At 39.2% G+C, this 24,741-nt stretch overlaps 2 protein-coding genes across 4 annotated transcripts in view; one reads left to right on the top strand and one right to left on the bottom strand.

Moving 5' to 3' along the window:
• ME1 (malic enzyme 1) overlaps window positions 1-12,990 on the top strand; it is a 198,788-nt gene extending 185,798 nt beyond the window's left edge. Inside the window, exons 13-14 of the mRNA XM_055330798.1 lie at window positions 6,952-7,050; window positions 11,099-12,990. Coding sequence (XP_055186773.1) covers window positions 6,952-7,050; window positions 11,099-11,269 — 270 coding nt within the window. The 3' untranslated portion in view covers window positions 11,270-12,990. The remainder of the gene's footprint in view (window positions 1-6,951; window positions 7,051-11,098) is intronic.
• Window positions 12,991-21,280: 8,290 nt separating this feature from the next.
• On the bottom strand, window positions 21,281-24,682 carry RWDD2A (RWD domain containing 2A). 3 transcript variants are annotated; one of them, XM_055330796.1, is made up of 3 exons: window positions 24,620-24,682; window positions 23,428-23,768; window positions 21,281-22,416 (listed from the first exon to the last, which is right to left on the bottom strand). In XM_055330796.1, exons 2-3 carry the CDS (start codon window positions 23,626-23,628, stop codon window positions 21,739-21,741), a joined length of 879 nt encoding a protein of 292 aa, XP_055186771.1. In that variant the 5' UTR covers window positions 23,629-23,768; window positions 24,620-24,682; the 3' UTR covers window positions 21,281-21,738. The 3 variants fall into 3 exon arrangements, with proteins under 3 accessions (XP_055186771.1, XP_055186770.1, XP_055186772.1); XM_055330795.1 differs by having other exon boundaries at window positions 24,314-24,668; XM_055330797.1 differs by having other exon boundaries at window positions 24,432-24,668.
• Between the last annotated feature and the right edge of the window lie 59 nt (window positions 24,683-24,741).

The raw sequence follows: 24,741 nt of genomic DNA, 5'->3' as shown, positions 1-24,741 counted from the left end.
GAAGTTTACCCTTCTTGCAAGCCAACAAGTTAGCCTGCCATGGTTTCATAGGTGCTGGCAAAAGACACAAAACTCTTAGGTCAGAAACAAAGTACTTTATTACTTATGGTGCAAGAGGTACCATAAACTTCAGCTTCCCTTCACTTCCCCTTAACCCTCAAACTTCAGGGGGATGATACAATATCAGGCACATATTTATAAAATCATGAGCTTTTGACAATCAGAATGTTCATCTGGTTGATAGCATGTTTGAACAGGATCCAATTCATGAGAAATTTGAATGAATCTCTTCTAAAGTTAAACCACTGTCCAACATTATAACTAAACTGAGCTAAATAAAAATTTATTAAAATTCAAATATTTTCATCTTGCAAACATGCTATTCTTTCTGTTGTGAAGGGGAACTCTAAAAATACAGATAAAGAGTCTTATGCTATTGATTTGATCTAAGGATTATAATATCAGTGCTTAGAACCTGGCATCATTCTGTGAGTACAGAATATTCTGAAGTCTGAAGGCTATAATGTTTTGCTCCTTTCTTTCTCTTCACTGCAGTAAAAGTATGACAGCTGATGTCTCAGTTTCCTTTTCTTAAAATATAGATTTTATTTATTTGACACAGAGAAAGAGAGCCACAGCCGGGGGAGCCATAGTGGAAGAGGGAGAAGCTGGCTCCCCACTGAGCAGGGAGCCCAATGTGGGACTCTATCCCAGGACCCCAGGATCATCACCTGAGTGGAAGGCAGATGCTTAACTGGCTGAGCCAGCCAGGTGTCCTTCGAGCTTTGAAAAAAAATCTTGTTAAACATAAATAGGTGTTTAATTACTAGGAGAGCTTTTCAAAGCTGTTTATACATTAAGGAAAATGTAATCATTGTTCTATATAATAGACACATCAAAGCGGTGGGGGACGGGGGAGATCTTTTACTCATTGTAGCCCGTGTTTGCTTTCCTGAATAACTCCAGCACCATCTAGTGACAAGGTTCATGAAAAAAAACCCTTTCATTTACTTTCTAGGCAAAGTAGTAATAATCACTACCAAAAAACTATGAAAAAAAGAAATAAAATGTAATGTCAATAGTCTTATTCTTATCATAGCTAGTGATCTCTCCAGCTAAATCTTTTGACCTTTCCCCTGTTTTTCTCTCAGGCTTCGGCACAACATTCCTGTTATTTATACCACCTCATTGTTTTCTTTGTCTTCTTTTCAAATCCCTTTTAACTAAGAGCTTTTTTTTCTAGCATCCTTTTTATTTTGTCCTTTTTTCTTCCCTTTTTCTTATGAATCTGGGGAATTTGGGGATCTCCTCCATTCTCTAGTTTCCATTATCTTAATTCTAAGTGGCCAAATCTATGTATCTCTGGTCTCATCTTTTCTTATGTCTGATCTATATTTCCACAGAAATGCCTGCTTCCTTAATGTCTGCTTAATGCCTGAGTTTCCTTAAACTCAAGATTTATAAAACTTTACTTCTCATCTTCCCTTACCCTCAATATTTGCATTGCTATTAGTGACATCCCTTTCTAAGAAGACTCTAAAGGTTAGAAACCTGACGTTCTTTCATTCTCCCTAATCTCAAAGCTTCAAAAACATGGTACACACATAGACCTGCATAACTGCTCTGTTATCCTGCTTGGAAAACTCAGAACTATTTTCCACCTGGCTAAGCCTATCCTTCTGGTCACTGCCTAACTCCTTTTGTGACTACCGTGGCTCATCTTGATCTTTGTCTTTAGCCATGACTGTCTTTATCAAACACCTTGACATTTAGTTTAATTTCTACTTAAACTACTTTCTACTTTCTTATTATGCTCTTGAGAGCTTTATGTTTCAAACAGTTAAGTGTTGCCTTACAATTAAATTGTAGATTATCTTCTTTAAAGACAGAGTCTTTCATATACTTCTTTCAGAACTCCATTAGCACCTAGCACAATGCTAAAGCCCATAAAGAAACTTTGTAAATATTTACTGAATTGAGCTAAATAGAACTAGGCATTTATCTTATAAAGAAGAATAAATACAGTATCACAGCTGCTCACTGCTAGGGGGACCAAAGAAGGAAGTCCTTACTAGATTATATTTTGTAGTTAACAAAAGTTACATGTAGGAGATCTAGGTGAATTTTTTGTTTGGCAACCCAAAATTTAATAATTAAGGATTATTTACTTAAATAGTTGAGTCTCTTTTGGAACTAGAAATCTCATGGATAAGCATCAATCCTGAAGATTCCCTGGGCATTTTTATATAACAAAGAGATTTCTAGCTTTCCTGGTACTTTGGCAGCCTTCTGGACCTCAGATAGGAGCACTTAGTGCTCCGCTGGATCAGCCTCGTGGCTCTTCATTGTCTGTACAGCTGCCTGGAAATAAACCCCTCATCTCTTGTCCACATCTAAGAGGCAAGCCTTGGCCTCCTATCCCTACACTGTTCTGCCTGAGTCACCTGCTTCACGTCCTCTCACCTGCCTCACCCCACCCCTTTCTAATGTCTGTCTGGAACACAAGATGATCACCACTGACAACAGCATCTGGAGGAAACTGATTGATTTAAATCACTGGATAATTGAAAAACCAGCTGTTGTAACATTGCCAAAATGAAATGAAGAGAGGTCATTTGAAAGTGGACACAACGTAGTTTGACACCAATGGCAAATCATGAGCAGCAAATCATTTTTGAGTGAATGATCTACTAGGTGAGAATGACACCAAGACTCTTTTATACTCTCTCCTTTTCCCCTAGGACACTCCTCCATTCCATTTTAGTGATTTGGTTCCTAGCAGTAAGGCTCCCTGTTGTTACCTGTTTGCTACTTGAAGCTATTCTACAGTTTCTTGGCTCCCTGTCTATCTGACAGGCATACATGGAAAGCAAAGATTCAGACTGATTTTTCTTTACTCAGCAGTCTTTCTAACTGTCCCAGATCTCCCTTAAATGATACTGTGTAACGTTCTAGAGAAAAAACAATGATGTTGGATACCAGCCATATGCCAATGGTGAGAGGAGAGGTATACATATTATCTCATAGAAATAATTTGCAATTGGTTGGTTATATAAGTTTCCTTCAAGTCAAAAAGCTAATAAGCTAATATGTTGTAGAACAAGATCTGACCCCTAAAGCTATTTTATTTCCATTCTGCCATGCTGGTTGCCATCTGTTCTTTGAAAAGTAAAATAGCTAAGATTTATCGAATGCTTACTTTCCCAGACAATGTGGTAAACTCCTTACTGGTGTTTATATCATTTAATCCCATGAATTTGGAATTATTATTAGTCTTCTGTCACCAAAGAGAAAACTAGGCTTACAAAGGTTAATTAATTTGCCTGAATTCAAGCAAATACTAATTATTGCAGTTACACTTTGAATACGGACCTACCTCACATCAGAGCCTGAGCTTTCAACCACTGTGCTATTACATCCTTTCATGATTGTGCTTATTTTTTCTCTATCCAGTTAAATAATAATACTGCCTCTCCATACAACTGTTTGCTTTAACATCTAAGAAATGTCAACTGATTTAAATGTGCTAAAAAAAATCTTTGCAGTACAAGGAGTAACAAGATTTTGTAAGCAGCCCAATTCATTCAGTCAACATAAAATGGTTTTATTTTGGCTCAGTCATTGTTTGAAATAATTCCCCATAAGGTCCCTCTTTTCTTTCTCTTAATGGCATCTCAAGTAATTTTTAATTCTGTTTCTACTCATTCTTGTAACGAGTATTAATTAAGTACCTACTATATACTAGGCATTATTCTGGATGCTAGGGATACATCAGTGAACAATTATTAAACAACTCTCTAGTTCAGAATTTGTATACAATTCAGATATCTTTTCCCTTCAGTGCAAGAGGCCTGCAGCAACAGCTGGCAGCGAGTCATCTTCTCTTTTACTGCCCCCCACCCCAACCTCTCATACCAGCACCATGAGTGGTTTGGGGAAACTGGTTCGGCTCTGAAAAACCTCTCCCTGCCTCATTAAGGCCTATTTCCTCACATGTGTATAGAAAAGGGCAAATGTGTTTTATTAACTAACTCTCCACTTTTTTAGGCCATTAAACCGTATGAGGCCAGGGCAAAAATCTGGCTTTCTCATGGGGCATGTGTACAAGAGCTTAAAGGACTCTTGGGAACCTCTTGGGCAGGATGTGAGACATATGGCTCCAGCTCAGCCTCCCTCCTCTTCCTCAGCTTACCCAGCCTGTTGGATCATCCTCTGCAGTGGTCACTCAACTTTGGAAGCTGATGCCTTCCGAGGGGTACAGACTGATCTGCAGCAATCCCCCCTTTCTGTCTCATTCTCCCCCACTCTCATTCAGTTCACCTCTACTTATATAAACGTCTATAATTGCTCAGGCTAAGTGGGGAATAGAACGCCAGTCTCTCCTTCTTGAGGGCACCTGAAGCTTTCAAGCAGAGACAGCATGCAATAAAAAGAGGAAGGACAAGCCACTGCATTATCCACTAGGCCAAATCATGGTTCTAGTGACTCTCCCTGATTCTCCTGATCTCAGCCTTCTGGGAAGGGGAGTGGCTGTGTTTATGGGGGTTGCAGGGCTGATTCCACCACCTCTTCAGTTCTGAGGGAGATGGTAGTCCTCACTTATTGGATGGTTTCATTAAAATATATTCTGTGGGGATCCCTGGGTGGCGCAGTGGTTTGGCGCCTGCCTTTGGCCCAGGGCGCGATCCTGGAGACCCGGGATCAAATCCCACGTCGGGCTCCCGGTGCATGGAGCCTGCTTCTCCCTCTGCCTGTGTCTCTGCCTCTCTCTCTCATTCTATGTGACTATCATAAATAAATAAAAATTAAAAATATATATATATATATTCTGTTTGTAAAAACAGTTCTGTCTGTTTGTGCTGGGGGGGGGCTCTGATCACCAATTCTGGGGCAAAGGAAAAGTTTTACTCAGCATCCCATTACAAAGGCAAGAAATAAATGAGTTAAGCAATGTCATTATAAAATTCCTTGTGATCGACTTTCTATTAATATAATTTTACACTATATTTTGCATAATATGCAATGTAATAATCACATAGCAGTTATACTAGTAACTTCATCTTGCTCTCCTCCACTCCAAACCCTTGCCTGAATACCCTGCCTGAGAAGTCTTCAGTCATCCACCAGAACTTAATTTGCATTGATGGTGCCCCAATCCTTATTCCCTATGCAGACCACCCCTCAGCTTCCCAAGATCAGGACACTTTGGCTCACTGAGTCCAGCCCCTACATCTCTGCCATTGGTCTGAATCTACTTTCTGGAGTGCCCATGCCTTCCCTGTTTGTCTAACTTGTCCCATACTCCAGGTCCCTCCACTATTCCTCTGGATTTCCTAATACTCTACATGTCACCTATAGCTAAGACTGTCCTCCCCTCCAGCATTCTCTTTTCTCCATTACTAACTTACAACTCTCTCAAAGGCAGGAGCTGTTTTTTTAACCTCTCTTGATGTGGCGCTCAGTGTCTTTCATATTTGCTGATGGAGTAAAACAATTGCAGAAATAATTTCATGATTTAAAAAATCTAAGAGATATTACGAGATACTGAGAAATAAGCGGGTGGTTATTCAAAGTGTTCAAAAGAGGAAGATTTTTCTACTTCCTCTCTGCATCCTCAGCTCCATTAAATCATAACCCAGTGGTTTAGATTTGCCACACTGAATACCTAATCAAAGTCTTAGAGCTGAAGGGAACTTCAAAGTTGCTGAGTCTACCTCTGGTCCAGGAAGTTTAGCAAATAGCTTAGCATATAGAACTTTATTGTGAACTGTTCAAGAGCAACTTACAATATTATGTCCCTTTACCTCTAGATATTTCAGGACATTTTTTTAATGTGATCTCTGTTCCATTTTCTTTTTTTTTTTTTTCTGTTCCATTTTCAATTCAGGAACTTTAACACTGATATAATATTTTTATCTAATGCATAGTCCAAATTCAGATTTTTCCAATTATCCATAAAAAAAGGCCTTTATAACCCCTAGACTAATCCTTTAATCTGCAAGAATATTTCAGTCTTTCCTTTATGGTGCTGACATTTTGGAGCATACAGGCCAGTTGTTTTTTACAATGTTCCTCACTTTGGGTTTATCTGATTGTTTCCTCATGATTGAATTCAAGGTATGTGGTTTTGTTAGGAGTACTAAATGCCTAATAATTGCACTCTTCTCGGTGCACCACATCAGGAGGCATATAATGTCAGTCTGTCTCATTAAAAAATACGTTTTATTGAAGTATGATTGACATACAAAAAGCTGTACATATTTAATTATACAACTTGATGAGTTTGGAGATAAATATATACCTGTGAAACGATCACTAAAATATATGCCATAAATATATCCATTACTACCAAAAGTCCTTTCCTGTTTTCTCTATTATTGTGTGTGTGTGTGTGTGTGTGTGAGAGAGAGAGAGAGAGAGAGAGAGAGAGAGACAGAGAGACAGAGATAACATTTAGCAAATTTTTCAGTGTATGCCATTTGATTTAGAAATACAGAAGGGCTTGGAGATACCAAATGCCAGGGCCAGTTAGGTGATTCAGATAATCCAGAATCTGGGTAAATTGAAATCCTGCTTGCAATGTGACTCCGAAATGGCTTTCTCAGCCTCCTGCTCTACCTGTTGTGCCAGAATATGTGATCTGGGAGAAGTAGTGTGATCAGCCCTGAGTCCCTTTCCTCCTGTACTATCACTTGCATCATTCTCCTCTGCCTTCCTTGCTCCTCTCTCTCCTATTCCACTAGTATATCAGAAGGGAAAAGCTTCCAGTTTCATGGCATAGTAGAAAAGGAACTAGAGAGTTGGACAATGAAGATTCTTTTCCCAACTTTAGTAATGGTGTGATCCCACCAATCCCCAAGTGTCTGTGGACTCAGGTTTCCCATTGACAAGGGGAAGGAAATGTTTTGTGGTATGAAATAAAAACATTTTTGTCTTTCTTTTTTTTGAAAGATTATAGCCCAGCAAGTATCAGATAAACACTTGGAAGAGGGCCGGCTTTATCCTCCTTTGGACACCATTAGAGATGTTTCTCTGAAAATTGCAGCAAAGGTAAAACCACTTGTGTTTAAGTCTCATTATTTTTCCTTCTTTCTGTTCCTAAATAGGCATTTTTAGGTACTACTAATCAACTCCCTTGAAATGCATATCTGTATCAACTTATTTTGTTGGAAGTTAGAGAAATGAGCCACAGTACCTCAGCAGAGCTTAGGAACTGCATTTCCTACCTAGGAATTGAAGAATTGGGATGAATCATTAGTTTCTCCATCATTCTTTTCCATAATCTAAAAAAGTTAGCAGGGTTTCATTTCGGTTAATTTCCCCAGCTTCACGTTTTTGTTTTTTTCTGGTTTTTGTTTTTTGTTTTTACTTATTGTTCTCCATATCACACTTGGCAATGGTCACCAAAATGCTGCAGATATGGTAGATTAATGTTTAGACCTTGAATCACCCATCTTAACCATGTTGCTGGATGCGTGGCATCTTAAAGATCATAACTGATAACACCAGGCAGAGGGTAAAAACAATGAGGGCAAGCAACTCAGAACTGTTGGGCTGACAGATGAGCTCTTGAAACAATTAATCCAGAAGAACCTAAACTCACAGAAATTTTCTTTCTTTTTTTTTTTTTCACAGAAATTTTCATTAAGAGGAGTGGGAAATTGACTTTTTTGCAGTATAATCGTATTAGCTTACTAGGGTTGCCATAACAAAATACCACAGACCTGGTGGCTCAAACAACAGAAATTTATTTTCTCACAGTTCTGGGGGCTAGAAATCTAAGATTAAGACAGTAGAGGCCTGATTTTGTTCAAGGGCTCTCTCCTTGGCTTGTAGATGACTGCCTTTCCACTGTGTTCTTCTGTGGTCTTTTCTTTGTGTACAAACATCCTTGGTTCTCTTGGTTTGTCCCAATTTACCCTTCCTGTAAGAACACTAGTCAGTTTGGGTTAGGGACCCCCAGACAGCCTCAGTTTAACGTAATTGCCCTTTTTAAAGGCCCTATCTCCAAATATCACACTCTGGAGTAGTGGGGATTAATACAAATGAATTTTTGGTGACATAGGTCAGCCCATAATGGTTATGTTTATATGTTTTCTTTAAATGAGGGTCTCTCAACCTCAGCACTATGCACATACTGGCTGAATAACTCTTTGTTGTGAGGCTTATCCTGGGCACTATGGAATACTTAGCGTACCTGGCCTCTACCCACGGGCTGCCACAGCCCCTGCCCAATTGTAATGACCAAAAATGTCTCCAGACATTGCCAAGGGTCCCCTCAGGGGCAGAATTACTGTTGGTTGAAAATCAAAGCCATTAGCAAATTTAGCAAAGCAATACGATATTTAGGACTCACACGTCACTATTTGCCTTGTTGATTGAGGGCACATGCTTCAGAAACCACGTAAAACTTCAAAAAACTAGATGGTCTGCTTGGTTACCTATCCATAAATGAGTATCCTACATTCTACTATTTTTATATCCTAGTTTTTACCAAGTTTGGATTATTAATACACTGATCAGCACATTATCATGTTAAGTTTAATTTGAAGATTTTTAAAAAGATTTTATTTATTCATGAGAGATACAGAGAGAGAGGCAGACACATAGGCAGGCTCCCTGCGGGGGAGCCTGATGTGGTACTCAATCCTGGGACCCTGGAATCACGCTCTGAGCCGAAGGCAGATGCTGAACCACTGAGCCACCCAGGCATCCCCAATTTGAAGATTTAAATGAGAAGGTGTTAGCTTATGATTAGAGGAGAAAGAATAAAAGCAAGGAATCTCAGAGAAGTTTAGAAAGACTCAGATATTACACCTAGAGTAATGGGAAGGCACAGAATGCAGAATATCAAGTCAAGACAAAGAAGTGAAGGGAGGAAGATGGTCTAAGTGGACTGAAAGTATGAGCTTTCAGAGGACATTCATGTACAATCCATACAGTTTCAGCAAGTCGGTGGAAATGACTGAAATTTAAAGAGGCGCCAGATACAAAGATGTAGGCTGTATTCCCGGTGGTAACGGGGGAGGCGCCAGGAGTGGTTGAGGCTACTAAGACAGCAAGTATTGACAAGTGAGAACCAAGGATAGAACATGGTTTGTTATTTTGTCCAGAAGACAGAGGCAAGAAGCCAGGAAGAGGAGAAGTCAGCATTTTAAGAAGAGACTCAGAACCAAACCCATGTCAGAAACTAGACAAGATACAGTGTCAGGATGGGAGTGGAAGTTTTGATTAACGCAGCTGGGGTAGTGAGAAACAGATGGACTTTTAGTACCTAAAAGTGACCAGAACCTTTTACAAAAGTTTCCATAGCACAGAAGTTGTATCTAGGGAGAATTAGGAAAGCAACCAATACAAGTTGCTCTTGCAGAGTCTGGCATTGACAAGGACAGAGTAAAGACCTCAGGGAGAGAGGGGATCATTGATACAGTGTGTCCTAGGAGCAGAAAGAGGAGTAAACTTCCAGAGGTCTATGTCAGTAATAAAACAATGTATTTTATTATAAAATATAGCCATTGCAGAAAGCATAAGAGTTCTCTGGGTTGATGGAGATGTTCTGAAACTGGATGTGCTAACAGTTGCACAACTCTGTGAATTTACAAAAATAATTGTGTACTTAATATGTTGGGATTTTGTAGTCAATGAATTATACCTCAAAAAAGCTGTTAAAAAGTAATAATACGGGATCCCTGGGTGGTGCAGTGGTTTGACGCCTGCCTTTGGCCCAGGGCGCGATCCTGGAGACCCGGGATCGAATCCCACATCGGGCTCCCGGTGCATGGAGCCTGCTTCTCCCTCTGCCTGTGTCTCTGCCTCTCTCTCTCTCTCTCTCTGTGACTATCATAAATAAATAAAAAAATTAAAAAAAAGTAATAATACCACATTATAGATACTTTGGGAAAAAGAGAAGAAATTACCTGCTACTGTATTTTTCTAACATAAGCAGTTTTACCATTTTGGTATATTCACCTCCAGTCTTTGTTCATTTGCTTGCTTGCTTTGCTAACATCTTCATAATCATGGATGTATACATCTAATTCATGTTTTTCATAAACATTTCTCCATAAAACGTCAGTCTTTGGAACCATATTTTTTCATAAATGCATAATTTTTCATTGAGAAAAGATACTTGATCATTTCAATAGTCTTCAAAATCAGACTTATCCAAATAACTCTATTACATAAATAGCTGCCAGTGATTGCCTTTTTTACAACTGGAGTGAGTTAAAGAACATGTATAGACTGATTAATCTTGACAAGAGGAAGAATCCATTCTTTTCAAAGAAAGTAAGGAAAGAGAGAATGTTTAAAGATACAGAGGAGATAGTTTGATTTGATGGAAGGGGAAATTGAGATTGTTTTCTCTGATTAGCTGGGATGTTCTCAGTATAGCAGAGAGAGTCAAATGCAGATGTGACGGAGGAAGGTTCGCAACTGCCTGTGGTAACTAGGAGAGAAAGATTTTTGTTTGTCAAAGAAAAGGATAAAAGCATAATGTGTGACCCAGGTAGGGTTAGGAAAAGTATGACATCGCAGGAGGGAGCCATGAAGGAAGAAAGCCAGCACTGGGGTCCCCCCCCCTCAGGCTGGGGGCTAAGATGGTGAGTTTGACAGGGAGACAGGGAGGGGAGATCCTGTAATACTGGCGAGGAGCATTGAAACTGAGGACAGAGTCCAGCTGATTAGGTGAGCAGGGATAAATAAGGACATTTTGTAAGAGGCTGTGGTCAGCATAGGGACTGTTGAAGCTGCACACTGAGTTCAGACTTAGCAGGAATATTAAGGTATTTAGTTCAAGTTAATTATCATTCTGGTCATGTCAAGACCTTTACCGCTGGATTATCTGCTAAATCCTGTTATGATCACATATAATACATTTCTATTCTCACTTTCCATTGTTGACATCATGTTCTCCTCCAGCTATATGATTTAAAGTTGCATTTTCATTTTAAACCTTCTTTTTGTATGTGTGCTTTTATCATAATCTAACCTCTTTTTTTAAACAGGTGACATAAATTAATTTTTCAAAACAGATAAAAACTGACATGTACTTACCATCAACTCTATTTGTTAATCAATATTCTTTTTTTATTCCTAGATTGTGAAAGATGCTTACCAAGAAAAGACAGCCACAGTTTATCCTGAACCCCCAAACAAGGAGGCATTTGTCTGCTCTCAGATGTATGATACTGATTATGACCAGATCCTACCTGATTGTTATTCTTGGCCTGAAGAGGCCCAGAAAATACAGACCAAACTTGACCAGTAGCATAAGAACTGACATTTCTAATTCCATTAATGAGATCTTAAAGTCTTTCATCATTTTTAAAGATTGGAATCTTTTGTAATAATTCATTAGACTAAGAATTTTACTTTAATAATGAAAATCCATGGAAGAATATTAATATACTTTAGGATGAACATGACACTAGACAATTTTGCTTCATTTACTTTCTTGATATTTGTGATTTCTCTTTTATTTTGCCTAAGTTCTCTTTAAAAGCTGTTGTACCTGCTGAGAAACACACCATTTTTATATAGGTAACTAATGGAAAGACCATTATTGAGTAGTAAATTGATGAGTAGTAGTAAATTGATATACTCAGCATTAAGATCCATAATTCTTTTGTTGAACATTTTGTTAAAAATCTACTCTTTTTTTATGAAGACAAATGAATTAAGGCATCGATGAACTTTCGCTAAAAACAGAAACAACACTTACTTTGTTGCCTAGAGAAAAATAACTTCTCAGGTATTTTTATTTCAATCCTAGATTATATTAGCTCTTTTAGTGCAACTGAACTCTAACATTTCTAATAAAGATCATTGCTGTTTACAGTGCCTTGTGCAGCCTTAGATTTTAATATTCTTTCACCATTGTGACTTATCACTTTGGTCCTCAGTCATATATCCCTTCCCAAACCCCTTTTTTGCCCCTGACTGAATGCCCTGTCCTCTACATTATTGCTGCCAGGCATTTGTAGACTGTGGTTTTGTCCTGAGGTTGGTACCCTTAGTTTAGCATAGTCCAAGCCGTGGGAAGAGCTGAGAGAGAGCAGATCATCTCTTTGAGAAAGGGCTGCCAGTGGAACCTATCTGTTAGAACAGAGATCTCCAGAGTCAGGAGCGAGAGTATGGTTCCCAGATAAGCTGGGTTCCCACATGAGTGACCTGCCCTCGTGTTTCCTTGATTAGCTCAGGTAATGAGGAGCTCCCTGTATCACAACAAACTCACTTTCCTCTGAGTTTGGAGGACATTTTGTAACGAATTCCTCAATATCAGAAATTATTTGGACATCAGGTATTGAGATATTCTAGTTATCATCAGTAGTTATAGCCCAGACGTTAATGTTTATTTCAAGTTTTACTTTAGAAGTTAATAACTGAACCAGTGGAAACAATTTTAAATTCTTAAGCTCAGGTGCAATAACATTTGCTATTTATTTGTAGAATTATTTGGAGAATTTTGTTTTTGAAATAATGCTTTCAAAAAGCATAAGAAGATGTTCAAGATAAACCATACTATAAACTGATTTATTAAAGGTTGACAGTTACACAGATTGATTTAGGTGTGAATAGAAGGGATTGGGGGGGTATTTCTGAAAGTAACATTTAATCAAAAGTTTCCTCAATATAGTTACTTTGAAAAGATCCAGAATGCTGATTTCTTGTCTGTTTCATGTGTCTTGTAGCTCTAACTAAATGTATTTACCTATGCAAAAGATTTATTAAAACATAGAAAAAGTGAATGAATAAAATTATGATTGTCTTTTTCTCTTAAAATATTGTCACCTTTTAAAATGATAATGCTGTGTTTTGGCAGTGATGTGACAGGGTATGAATTTTAAAAATATTCTAATAGCTGATTTTAGCTTGACCTTCATTTAATAAATGTGTAGTCATATTTGCTGTATACTATGATAAATGAGCTACTTCCTTATCCTTATAGGAAGAGAATAAAGCAAAGACTGGATGATTGCTTACTATGTATCACGTATTCTGTATATATTATTTGCTGCAGTCCCATAAGTTCTTTACCAAGTAGGTATTTTCTGAAGGAACTTACCAGGTGCACAGAGCTAATTCGTGAAGGAGGTGGGTTGTAAACCTGTGTTTAATCTTGCTTCATAGTCTCTCTTCGCTTGAGTGCAGTCTAGAATATAGCATCATCTAAAAGAAAAAGAAAGTGAGCCACCTGTATAATTGCTAGTGGCCTCATAAAAAGAAGAAACAGGAAGAATCCATGTTAATACTTTATTACTATAATATGTTATTACATTATTATAATATGTCAGTATTATTTAATACTGACACTTCCAGAATATTATTTCAGTACGTAATTGATATAAAAATATTAATGAAACATTTTACATTACCGTTTACTAGCCTCCAGAATCCAGATATTTGCATATACATCAAAGTCCTGGAAGCTCACAGACCCCTTGAATATGTGAATGACAAAAGTAGCAACAGATGAAAGGAATCAACAGATGAAAATCAACAGATGAAAGGAATAGGGCTTTTCATAAAAGGCTTGGGAAAACTGGTCTACCACATGGGGAATATTAAAACTAGAACCATACCTTATATCATATAAAAAGGGAGACTTCGGATGGGTTAAAGAAGTAAATATAAATAGTAAAAATATAGTTAATAAAATTAATGTAATGAAATATCTTTGGGACCTCAAAAACAAGAAGCAAAAAATGGATGGAATGCACTATCAAAGGATGGGCAAGTTTGGGCCGACAAATGGCTGCCACTCCCAAACAGTGTAAAGGAGTGGAAATCCAGGACTGTGGGATGAGGGTGGTTGGTTCTATAGAGATGGGTTCATCAAGAAGGAGATCATCGAGGCTCAAAGGCTTAAATCCTCAGCTCAAGTCATGGTGTAAAAACTAGAAAAATGCCTATGTTTTTGCCAAAAGAATCTTTTCTGTCTTGCTGTCAGGTTGAAATCACTGAGAACAAGGTCAGGTTTGATCCTACTCGTTGCCAAATTCCACCAGGAGCTGCATTCACAGCTTCACCAGATCTTGTATTTGAGAGTATTGATCAGAAACAGGAGGACCTTGATTTGGAATGGGATCTGTGGGTATGGATATTTGGAAGATGTGTGATATCCTAAGCTAGTGTGTACAATAATCCAGGTTTGAATACTGAAAGCCCTGTGTCCCAGAGAACCTCCCGACCCCTAGGAAAACAGAGAATTGACATATCTTCCCTTGCTAATGAAAATGGGAGCTCTTCCTGTTAGTTTGTTAACTGCCTTGCTTGAAGATCCTATAATCAGCTCCCTCAGTTTACCTCCTGCTCCTCTTCCACACACTAATTATCAGATTCCAGAGAGGAGCTGTGGTGGATACAGTTATAAAGGGAGACCCAGAAGAAGACTCCCACCAAAAGAATTCTTGACTTTGCTTATTTATATTGGCAAAAATTGAGTGAAAATGTACTGAGAAAGGAGAAGTACAATTTTGGATTGGATAGAATTGATTGGTAGGGGTGCACTTGCCACAGATTCTGGATTCAGTGTGTTGCTTTAGGCAGCTGAAAGTCATTCTACTTGTTGTTCAGTTAGTTGATTGAAATGTAGACTGAATAATGGCCCACATTAAATGAAACTGAAAATGCAAACTTTCCTTGAAATAATGTAAAGGAATTAAAAGATTCAATGATAGGAAGGTTGGAGTGGATTTGTCATGTCAATCAGACCATTTTAATCCTGGTGATCTCCTAAGTCTCCCAAGAACCTATCACTGAGGCTCCTTTCACTAAAGCCTTGAGAAATACATTGGAGATGGGAGTAGCAGCATCCATGAAACGCATTTTCTTAAAAACTTGGGGTGTAATTAACATTATATTAGTTTCACATATACAACATGATTTTGTATTTGTATATATTAAGGCAAATGATCACTACAATAAGTCCAGTCAATATCCTATCACCAAAATTTTTTTCTTGTGATGAGAACTGTTAAGATTTACTCTCAGCAACTTCCAAATTTGCAGTACAGTATTGGTAACAATAGTCACCATGCTGTACATAACATTCCCGTTTATTTATTTAGATTCTATATATAAGAGAGATCACACAGTATTTGTCTTTCTCTGACTTATTTCACTATAGCATAATGCCCATAAGGCCCATCCATGTTGTCACAGATGGCAAGATTTTATTGTTTTTTAATGACTGAACTATACACACACACATACACACACTAATTACATTTTCTTTATCCATTCATCTGCTATTGGACATGTAGATTGTTGCCATATCTTAGCAACTGAAAATAATGTAGCAACAAACATGGATGTGCAGCTATCTTTTAAAATTTGCATTTTCATTTTCTTGGGATAAATACCAAACAGTGGAATTGCTGGATCACATGGTATTTGTTTTTAATTTTTTGAGGAATTTCCATACTGTTTTGCATAGTGGTTGTATCAATATACATTCCCACCAACAGTGCACAAGTTTTCTCTTTTCTCCACATCCTTATCAACATTTGTTATTTCTTTTCAATAATCATCATTCTACCAGGTGTGATGTGATATCTATTGTGGCTTTGATTTGCATTTCCTTGATTGTTGATGTGGAGCATCTTTTCACGTGTCTGTTGGCCATCTGCACTCTTCATTGAAAAAATGTCTATTCAGATTCTCTGCCCATCATTTTACGGATTCTTTTTCTTTGAGTTGTATGAGTTCTTTCTATATTTAGGGTATTAATCTCTTACCAAACATATGATTTGCAAGTATTTCCTCCATTCAGTAGGTTGCCTTTCCATTTTGTTGATGGTTTCTTTCTTTGGGTAGAAGCTTTTTAATTTTTATGTAGTCTCAGTTGTTTATTTTTACTTTTTTTTTGCCTTTGCTTTTGGTGTCAAATCCAAAAAATCATTACCAAAACTGATATCAAGGTGCTTATGCCTATGCTTTCTTCTAGGAATTTTATGGTTTCAGGTTTTTCATTCAAATCTTTAATTCATTTTGATTTGTTTTTTGTGATTGGTGTAAGAGAGTGACTGAGTTTCATTCTTTTGCATGTGGCTTTCTAGTTTTTCCAACAGTTATTGAAAGATTGTCCTTTCCTTGTTGTATATTCTTAACTCCTTTGTTGTAAATTAATTGAGTATTGTATATGTAGGTTTATTCCTGGGTTCTCTGTTTTATTCCATTGATCTATGTGTCTGTCTTTATGCCAGTGCCATACTATTTGATCATTATGGCTTTGTGATGTAGTTTGAAATCAGGGAAAATGATGCTTCTAGCTTTCTTCTTTTTTTCTCAAGATTGCTTTGACTATTTGGATTCTTTTGTGACTCTATGCAAATTTTAGGATTATTTTTCCCATTTCTATGAAAAATGCCATTGGAATTTTGATAAGGATTGCATTGAATCCGTAGATTGCTTTGGGCAGTAACTGACATTGTAACAATATTAATTCTTTTCATTTATTTTTGTTGTTTTCAATTTCTTAATTCCTTACAGTTTTCAGTGTTCACATCTTTCATTTCTTTGGTTAAATTTATTTCTAGGGGTTTTTTTGGGGTGCATTTGTAAATGGGATTGTTTTTTAAATTTTTCTTTATGATAGTTTGTTATTAGTATATGGTAATGCAACATATTTTGCATACTGATTTTTGTATACTACAACTTTCCTGAATTCATTTGTTCTGACAAGATTTTTGGTAGAGTTTTTAGGGTTTTCTGTATATAGTATCATGTCATCTGCAAGTAGAGACAGTTTTACTACTTTCTAATTTGGATGCCTTTTATTTCTTTTCTTGCTTAATTGCTATGGCTAAGACTTCCAATACTATGTTGAATAACATAGCGGTAAGAATGGGCATTTTTTGCCTTATTCCTGATTGAGAGGATGAATTTTCAGCTTTTTACCATTGAGTATAATATTTGCCATGGGCTTGTCATATGTGGCTTTTATTACGCCCTCCATAAACTTTGTTCAGAGTTTTTATTTTAAATGGATATTAAATTTTGTCAAATGCTGCATCTGTTGAGATATGATTTTTTTTCCTTCATTTTGTTAGTGTGATGTATCACATTGACTGATCTGCTGATGTTGAACCTTCCTTGCAACCCTCAAATATATCCCACTTGTTCATGGTGTATAATCCTTTTAATGTTTTTAAAAAGATTTTATTTATTTATTCATGAGAGACACAGAGAGGCAGAGACATAGGCCGAGGGAAAAGCAGGCTCCCTCGATCCCAGGCCCCTAGATCATGACCTGAGCCAAAGGCAGATGTTCAATCAGTGAGCCACCCAGGTATCCCTCCTTTTAATGTATTGAGGGAATCAGCAGTTTATTGAGGACTTTTTTTTTTTTAATTAAGGACATTTTAATCACCCTGGGATACTTGTAGGAAATGCTGTGGTCAAAAATGGGTTATTTTGTTTACTTTTTATTTATTATTTATTTATTTTTATTTATTTTAAATGGGCTCCCTATTTTAATGGAGACATCAGAATCTTGGGGTTGACAGAGGCTGAATAGCAGTCCTTTGCAGCAGTTAACAACTGGAGACACAATGGAAACTGTTATCATAGGAAGCTGGTCCACTGTCATTGGCTTAGTTTGGCCTACAGAAATCTTTGGGCCTCATAACCTGAAATGATGTTGGAATATTTAACAACTAGGGCAACACAGATGTTGACCAAGAAAATGAGTGCTAATGTATACAACTGATACAACCACACTAGTGTTTATTCATTAAATATTATCTGGGCTTAGGACCAAGTAGGTGGGCAACCCAATGTAGGGCCTATTTGATAGTATAACAACAACAGCAGAAAAACCTGACTGGAGCCACCAATATAGAGTGTGAAGGCCTTCAGCAAATTGCCTTGCTCAGATATGAATGAGAGACCCTGAAGGTGATGAATTCTGTAATATCCAAAATCTTCCTTTGAGGTTCCATTTACTAGAATAATAATGCATTGCAGAAAGGAAACCTCTAGTCCTTTTGGAAATCACTTGGTAACAGAGCTCTGAACGAATACAAATTTCTAGGGTCTCAAAAATTACTGTGGTTATAGGACTCAGCATATGTTTAGGACTAAGTATACAGGAACAATTCCACCATCTAGTCATTTTCTCAGTGAAGAGTCAGAATTAATTTCTTCATCATCTATCACCACATTGGATCCCTAATCACACACAAAAATAAGAGTTATTCTGGCAGGGACTAACAGCAGTAAGTCCCACCATCAAAAACTTTAAAAGAAGCAGGGGTGACTTAATGTGATCTTTGGATCAGCTGGTGATTCCAACTGCAGCTGACAGACAAGTTCTCTTTCTTGGAGCAAATCAATAGGTAGCTAGTGATTAGGCCAATGACTTTTGCTTTTCCAATATTCCATTAAGTAGAGGGCTACTGATACAGTTTGTGCTATCAATAAACAATATTACAGATTATAATTCTTATCACCAGACCTTGATCATCTCGCTGCTATATAGGGCATCACGCTGGTCCAATAAATTGATAATGATATGTTCATAGTACCCAGAGCACAGACATCATTAGATTTTCCAAATACTTGCTAAGATCTCATGAAAGCACAAGAGTCTGCTGCCTCAGCCAAATTTGTGTAGGTTGAATGTCTGATGCACGTTAGGATGTTAGTAGCGAATAGTGAATAATAGTGTACTTTGTTCCAGCTATGACTAAGGCGGTCCCTCAATGTTGCCTCAATTTCTTTGAAATTTGTGTCCACTGCTCAAACTGATTTCTGGGTTGATTCAAATGCTAGCTTTAATTGGGCTCAGAAAAAGGCTGCTCCAAGCTGGCCCAGGCTGCAGTGAAAGTAGTTCTACTATGGAGCACTTAGGAGGGACACACAATGGGTGAAATTTTGAGGCAAATCAGGATTCTGTGTGAAACAAGCATTTTTGAGCAAACCATGTCATCTTCAGAAAATACCTATTCTTTCAATTTACTACTGGGCTATATAAGATAAAAGCAAATGAAAGAAAATTGTCCTGTTCTGTGAAGACCTCAGATAGGCTCCCTCAGGCCTTTGCAAGTTCTCTGAAGGGATGGTTGGCATGTAAAAGTCATAGATGGAAGTTCAAATTCACCAGCAACATACTTAATATAGGGATGTTTTAGAGGTCCTTTGTATTATGTCCATCAGCTACTTGGACCCACTCCTTAGTCCATGACGCAACTAGCCTCAACCTTCAGCCTGACACATAATAGACCAGTAAGGAATGAGAAGCACAGAACATACTTGAAGAAAGGCTTATTTAATTCAATAAGTTTTAAAAGGACAATATTTATAAAGAGCATTCTTTCTGAATAACCATTTAAAAAATAGAATGTGTACAATATCCTGATTCTTAAATGTCAAGCAATTCAGACTTCTGACTTTTAAGAAAAAAAGGGCTGATGTCACGTAGCTGAAAAGAAGTGTTGAACAACTGAATATTCAGGTCAGAAATAAATGGTCATTAATGAGGGTGGCACTATGGATTTAAGCAGCAAGAGCTCGAAACCATCTCTCCAGAAGGCTGCCAGAGGGTGACTTGATTCTGATCACTTCTCCCAAACCATACAGAGAAAGGGGCAGCTCCTCAGAGTAAGTGTTGGCTGTGTGTGGGGCTGGGTGCTGGCTGCTAGGGGAGGAAGGTGGCCCATGCTCCTACCAGGCTGGCCAAAGAAAACTAGCAGTCTACTATACATACAAAGCTGAACTTTGAATTATCATATATGTCTATTTTTTTAAGACCTATATTCCCATAGTTAATGTCTATTATTAGTGTTTCTGATAGGAAAAAAAGTATTGCTGCATGGTAATACCAAGCATGTAAAAATAAATTCTGAAAAATTACCACCAGAAATAGCCCCATAAGCAGTAAAGAGTTCATAAGTTATTCATTTATTTAATTATGCAAATAATTTTTATTCCATATTATAGTTAAGCTTCTTTATCTTTCCATCACTAATTCTGCTAATTTAATCATAGGAAAAAACCCTCAATGAGAGGTTTAGGCACATATTAGGTGGATAGCACCTAATATGGGAAAAAAAAAGTAAGAGTCACATCTATTTGGGCCTAAAAACTTGTGAGTGCTAGCTACTGATGGTCTTGGGGAGATTATGCAGGATACTGACTCCTATACTGTATTGTTTCCAGTCATGACAAAGATTGAGAAATGAGTCTTTGGCAATTTAAGTCCTATTTCTTCCCTTTGCATATAGGTTAAGGTAAAGTATAAGGCCCTTGCTTGGGTCCCAGCCACATCTATGGCTAGGATTAAAACACGAATGGGCATGTTGGATCATCTGGCAGGGCCAGTCCATGATGAGAGCCTTGGTTTGAAAGCAACTCATTCTGATCTACTAGTGTGGGGCAGGGCAGAGTAGACCACATGCCAAGGCTGCAGGGTCAAGGTAGTCAGCTTAGTGCAGGGTCTGCTGTTACATTATGTCCTTGCTCTAGCTCAAGGACATATGTCTGTATCCTAGACAGAAAGAAACACCAGAATGTACTATTTCACGAAAAATCCTGTCAGCTCCCCAGCACATGTGGCAATGTTTGGCATCTAAGAGAATGTATTACAACATAGGGAGTGAGGCATTCATTCCCCTCCAAGTTACATCAATTTTGGCATCCTGAGGGGACCAGGGCATCAGTGGGGGGCCTGAGTTCAGTAGGAGAATGAAACAGTCCCTGAGAAAAGGCAGTAGTGGCTAAAGAGCGACCACTGAAACCAGAGAAAGTTGCAGAGTCAGCTCAGGACATCTCCTAACACAGGCAAGACTAGTAGAAATTCCTGGGGTGAGTGGATCCTTGGCAATGAAAAGGAAAAGGTGTGGCAGGTGCTAGTTAAATAGGGGTCACTGTCATCAAAATAAACTCTGATTTTTGACAAAGGCTGTTGAAGCCAAGAATTTTCAGAGGAAATAGCAGTGACTTCTCAAAATGCAGAGGTTGATTTTCCCCCATGGTGATGGAGCAGAGCCATCCACAGTGGTCCTCCTCAACACTCCTGCCCTACAAAGCAGGGCATGTGTCCTGGTACACAGGCAAAGGCTGACAGTCTGCACTACTTGTGGAACAGTTTGGAGGCAAGAAACTGCATCTTCTTTGGGGGAGAACTAAGAATACTGGTATCCTTATCCCTAGTATCTTTAATCAGCTGGTGAAACAGCCAGATGAACACATAGCATTACATGTCATCTTCATTACTCTTGCGATTTCATTGCTCTGATTCCTCTGCCATTACAGTTAGGATCTGGTTTTACTAAAAGAAAAAAAAAACTATAAATAGGAGTTTTAAAGTAAGAAATGTAGTCAACATGTGGTCTTCTCACTTCAAATAGACTTTGAATTCATTCTCCAATAATGAAAAAAAGAAAATGTGGTGTGTCATCATGTGCTAATATCATCCAAGAGAGGAATGTTATTCATGAGTTCAGAGCTTAATATTAACTATGGATTTGGACTCCTCTTTAATCAAGTCAGCTTCACTGGTTAAATGGACTTTTTATTAGTGTACAATTAAATACTTTTCAGTTAACACAAGAACAGAGAGGTAACATCACAATTGCACTGTTATAAAGTTTAAAGGCCTTTGTGTTTCATTACCAGGTAAAAATTCTGGAGTTAGGTGTCTCACAGATGATGCTACCTAGCCACTGGCCCTTTTGTTTTGGTCTTATTGACAGAAATACTGACTTAGTGAAGCATCGGCTTCTTAATAGCTTCCTAAGAGTCTGAACTTTTACTTTCAATACCAAAAAGTATCTGGAAAACATGCTCACTTTTGTGTTTCTTTAGAAATTCTAAGAATTGGCCCAGATTCATGTGATAGTCATTCCTTAATCCATAGTCCCCATGGGCCTCAAGGAGTAGTTCTTCGAAAGAATCAAAAAGGCGCAGATCCTCCCCATTTCCTTCGGTTTCAACGCTTTCAGCGTGCTTACAGGAAATGTGCTTCCAGTTGGGATACCTAATTGTGTGCCAGAATTCCTCACAGTGCTCTTTGAAGCCCTCCACACAGATTATGCCTGGCTTTCCTGTCATGCAAAATCCAGTCACATCTAACCTTTTCCCGACATCCAAAATCTTTTTTCTTAGGTCCTGCTGATATATATGGTGACTGTAGATCCACATTCGGAGGAATGTGTTCTTGACTGGCTTTGCTTGGGTAGATGGTTCGTAAACAAGCTTTCTGTTCAGGAAATAGGAGGCGCTATTGTCCTGTAACCACTGGATTGCTGCACATACACAGAGCTCACCTGGGTCGAAAGTCCCTATGTAGGAAGTGAGACCTTTGTTGAGAAGTAGCTGCTGCTGTCTGTCAAGCTCAGACGACCGTCCAAACAGCTGCAGTGCTGCGTAGGGGTAGCTGTGAGGCATGGTTACTTGCAAATCAATTTTCACCTTAAAATGAAAATCAAATAGATTTAAGTACCATAAAATCACCTAAGCTACTTTATCAGTGACAACTACATGATTCTTAAATATAACAATCATTGCTACTATTAAGTGTCAGCTCTGGGCCAGAGACTATACTGAGAACATAACAGACATTATTCCCTCCACTTAGGCATTCATGACTTCCAGTATTTACTGAACACCCACCATGTGTCAGGGACCCCATGCTAGGATAAATAAGTGAAGAAGCCAGACATGATTTCTGTTCTTCATGAAGACTAGAGCCTAGTGAAGGAAAGTGAAGGAAACAGACATTAAACTAATAGTTATACATCCAGGTACTTCATTTCAATGGTAAGAAGCACAGGGATCTGTTGAAATGTGTAACCAATGAGATAGAATTCATTCTGGGCACCAGGAGATCTTCTGTGAGGGAATGATAGTGGAAAGATGAACAGGAAATCAACAAGAAGAGGGGTTCTCAAACGCCTAGTCCACTTGTTAACTCATGCTAATGTTGTGGAGACAATGGATCAGAAGAGGAAGGAAAATTCATTTTTAGTATTTAGATTTCCTGTCTGTATCTGCTTTGTGTTATGGTGCCACCAAAGAAACATTCATCCACTCCTTACAGGTCAGTTTTGCTAAAGGCAATATTTAGATTTATAAAAATCATGATATATGTACAAGACAGTACATACTACAATAGTTGGAATGGTAAAAAAAAAACTGGTTAAAAGAAAAACAATGGTAGTATGAGAATACAAGATGTTTTTACTACAACCATTAGACATATTTTGTTTAAAAAGATGTGCATATTTATGTAAAATTCAAGATATTTTTTGAAGACAGTTTACAGGGCATCCCACAATTTTACATATTTCACTTTCAAACAAGTAAAGGATATACAGATCTAGAATAGTCTCTATTTGCTTCCTGAACAGAAAGCTCACATTTCAAGTGTTTCCACTAAAAACTGGGCACCCAGCAGCAGTGAAAACAACTCAGGGTACTTACCTTGGGCTCCTCAATCTGCAGGGTAATCACAAATTCGATTTTGGGTGGCAGCGCCTCCCTGGTGCCTTCCAAATATCTCTTTATATTCGTCAGGACATTGACATCTTCAAGTTTTACTTCTCCTTGGTTAGGAAACATAGAAAACAGCATTTCCATCTCTAGCAGCTGAAGCTGCAGGCATTCTTTCATAGAAGCAGACATGTTGCCTCGAAATCCACCTGCCAGGAAATCCGTAAAGGTCCGGGGGCCACTAGGTTTGTTAATTTCAGCGATGTCCAGAGAAATTTCCCGAAGGTCCCTTTCCGTGGAAGCCGTTTTGCAGGAACGCTACGCGCCGACAGCTAGGGGCACAAACCGGGACGTTTACACTCTTTCTTCGCTTTATCTCCCAACCCCCAAGTCTAAGATGCACAACATCCCCGCAAGATACCTCGTTAAAAACCTTCAGATTCGCAGTCCGTTACCTCCCCACCCCCACCCCCACCCCCACCCCCGCTTCCCATCTAAATCCTGGAATCTGGACGTTCAACAGGTGCTCCAAATTATTCCGTGGTAGGTGGTTGGCAAACACCTGCAGATGCTCTGCAAGCCCGAATTCCGGGAAAGGCACGGGGCTCGGGCGTGGGCGGGGGGCGCCCCGGGGCAAGGGAGGCCCGCAGTCCCGCGAGGCTGGTCGGGTCCCTCAGCTCCGAGGTCGGGAGGGCCCCGCCGCCTCCGCCAGGTGCCGTCCCTCGGCCCCAGCTCCAAGGACCCTTCCCGAGCGGGCCTTTAGGGCTTTCCCGGGAGCCACATCAGTCCGGGACAGCGTCCTGAGAGTTCTGGGCGATTTGGGTCCACCTGGCCTCTGCCCGGAGGGGCCCAGCCTAAGGGGGGGGTGGGGGCTTACAGGTACATAAATGCTTAGTGCGAGCTGGTGCGGGGAGACGGGCTGCGGGCAGCGGCTCGAGAAGGCTCCCGGAGGCAACGTTTGGGGAGATCTTAGGAGAGTATGCGGGAAAGGCCACCTTGTCCGAGGCCCATCGGCGTTGGTCCCCCCCATCCGGGACCACCAGGAACCCTGGCTTCCCAGGAACGCAAGAATGCCCCCTCCGAGACCCCAGTCTGGAGGCGGGGGCTGCGTCTTTGCAGGTCGCACTGCTCGGATGGCCCACGACCCTCGGCCCCAACCCTCGGGCCACCGCGGGGGCCTCACCCTTCCCGGTCATTCAAGGGAAACAGCCCCAAGCCCTCACAGAGCCTGGATCCGCAGTTCCGCAGGCGCGGGCTGCGCATGCTCCGCAAAGAGGCGAGGCGGAGCCAGCGGATCCTCCCCCG

This window comes from Nyctereutes procyonoides, unplaced genomic scaffold (genome assembly GCF_905146905.1).
Source record: "Nyctereutes procyonoides isolate TBG_1078 unplaced genomic scaffold, NYPRO_anot_genome, whole genome shotgun sequence".
NCBI lineage: Eukaryota > Metazoa > Chordata > Mammalia > Carnivora > Canidae > Nyctereutes > Nyctereutes procyonoides.
The sequence above is the reverse complement of the archived record's forward strand: the minus strand, read 5'-3'. Positions and strand labels throughout refer to the sequence as shown.

Coding starts and splice junctions, on each gene's coding strand:
- RWDD2A (XM_055330796.1), bottom strand. CDS start 23,628: ATGTCTGCTTCTATGAAAGAATGCCTGCAGCTTCAGCTGCTAGAGATG. Junction 22,417..23,427: donor TGCAGATTGAGGAGCCCAAG/GTAAGTACCCTG, acceptor TTTCATTTTAAG/GTGAAAATTGATTTGCAAGT.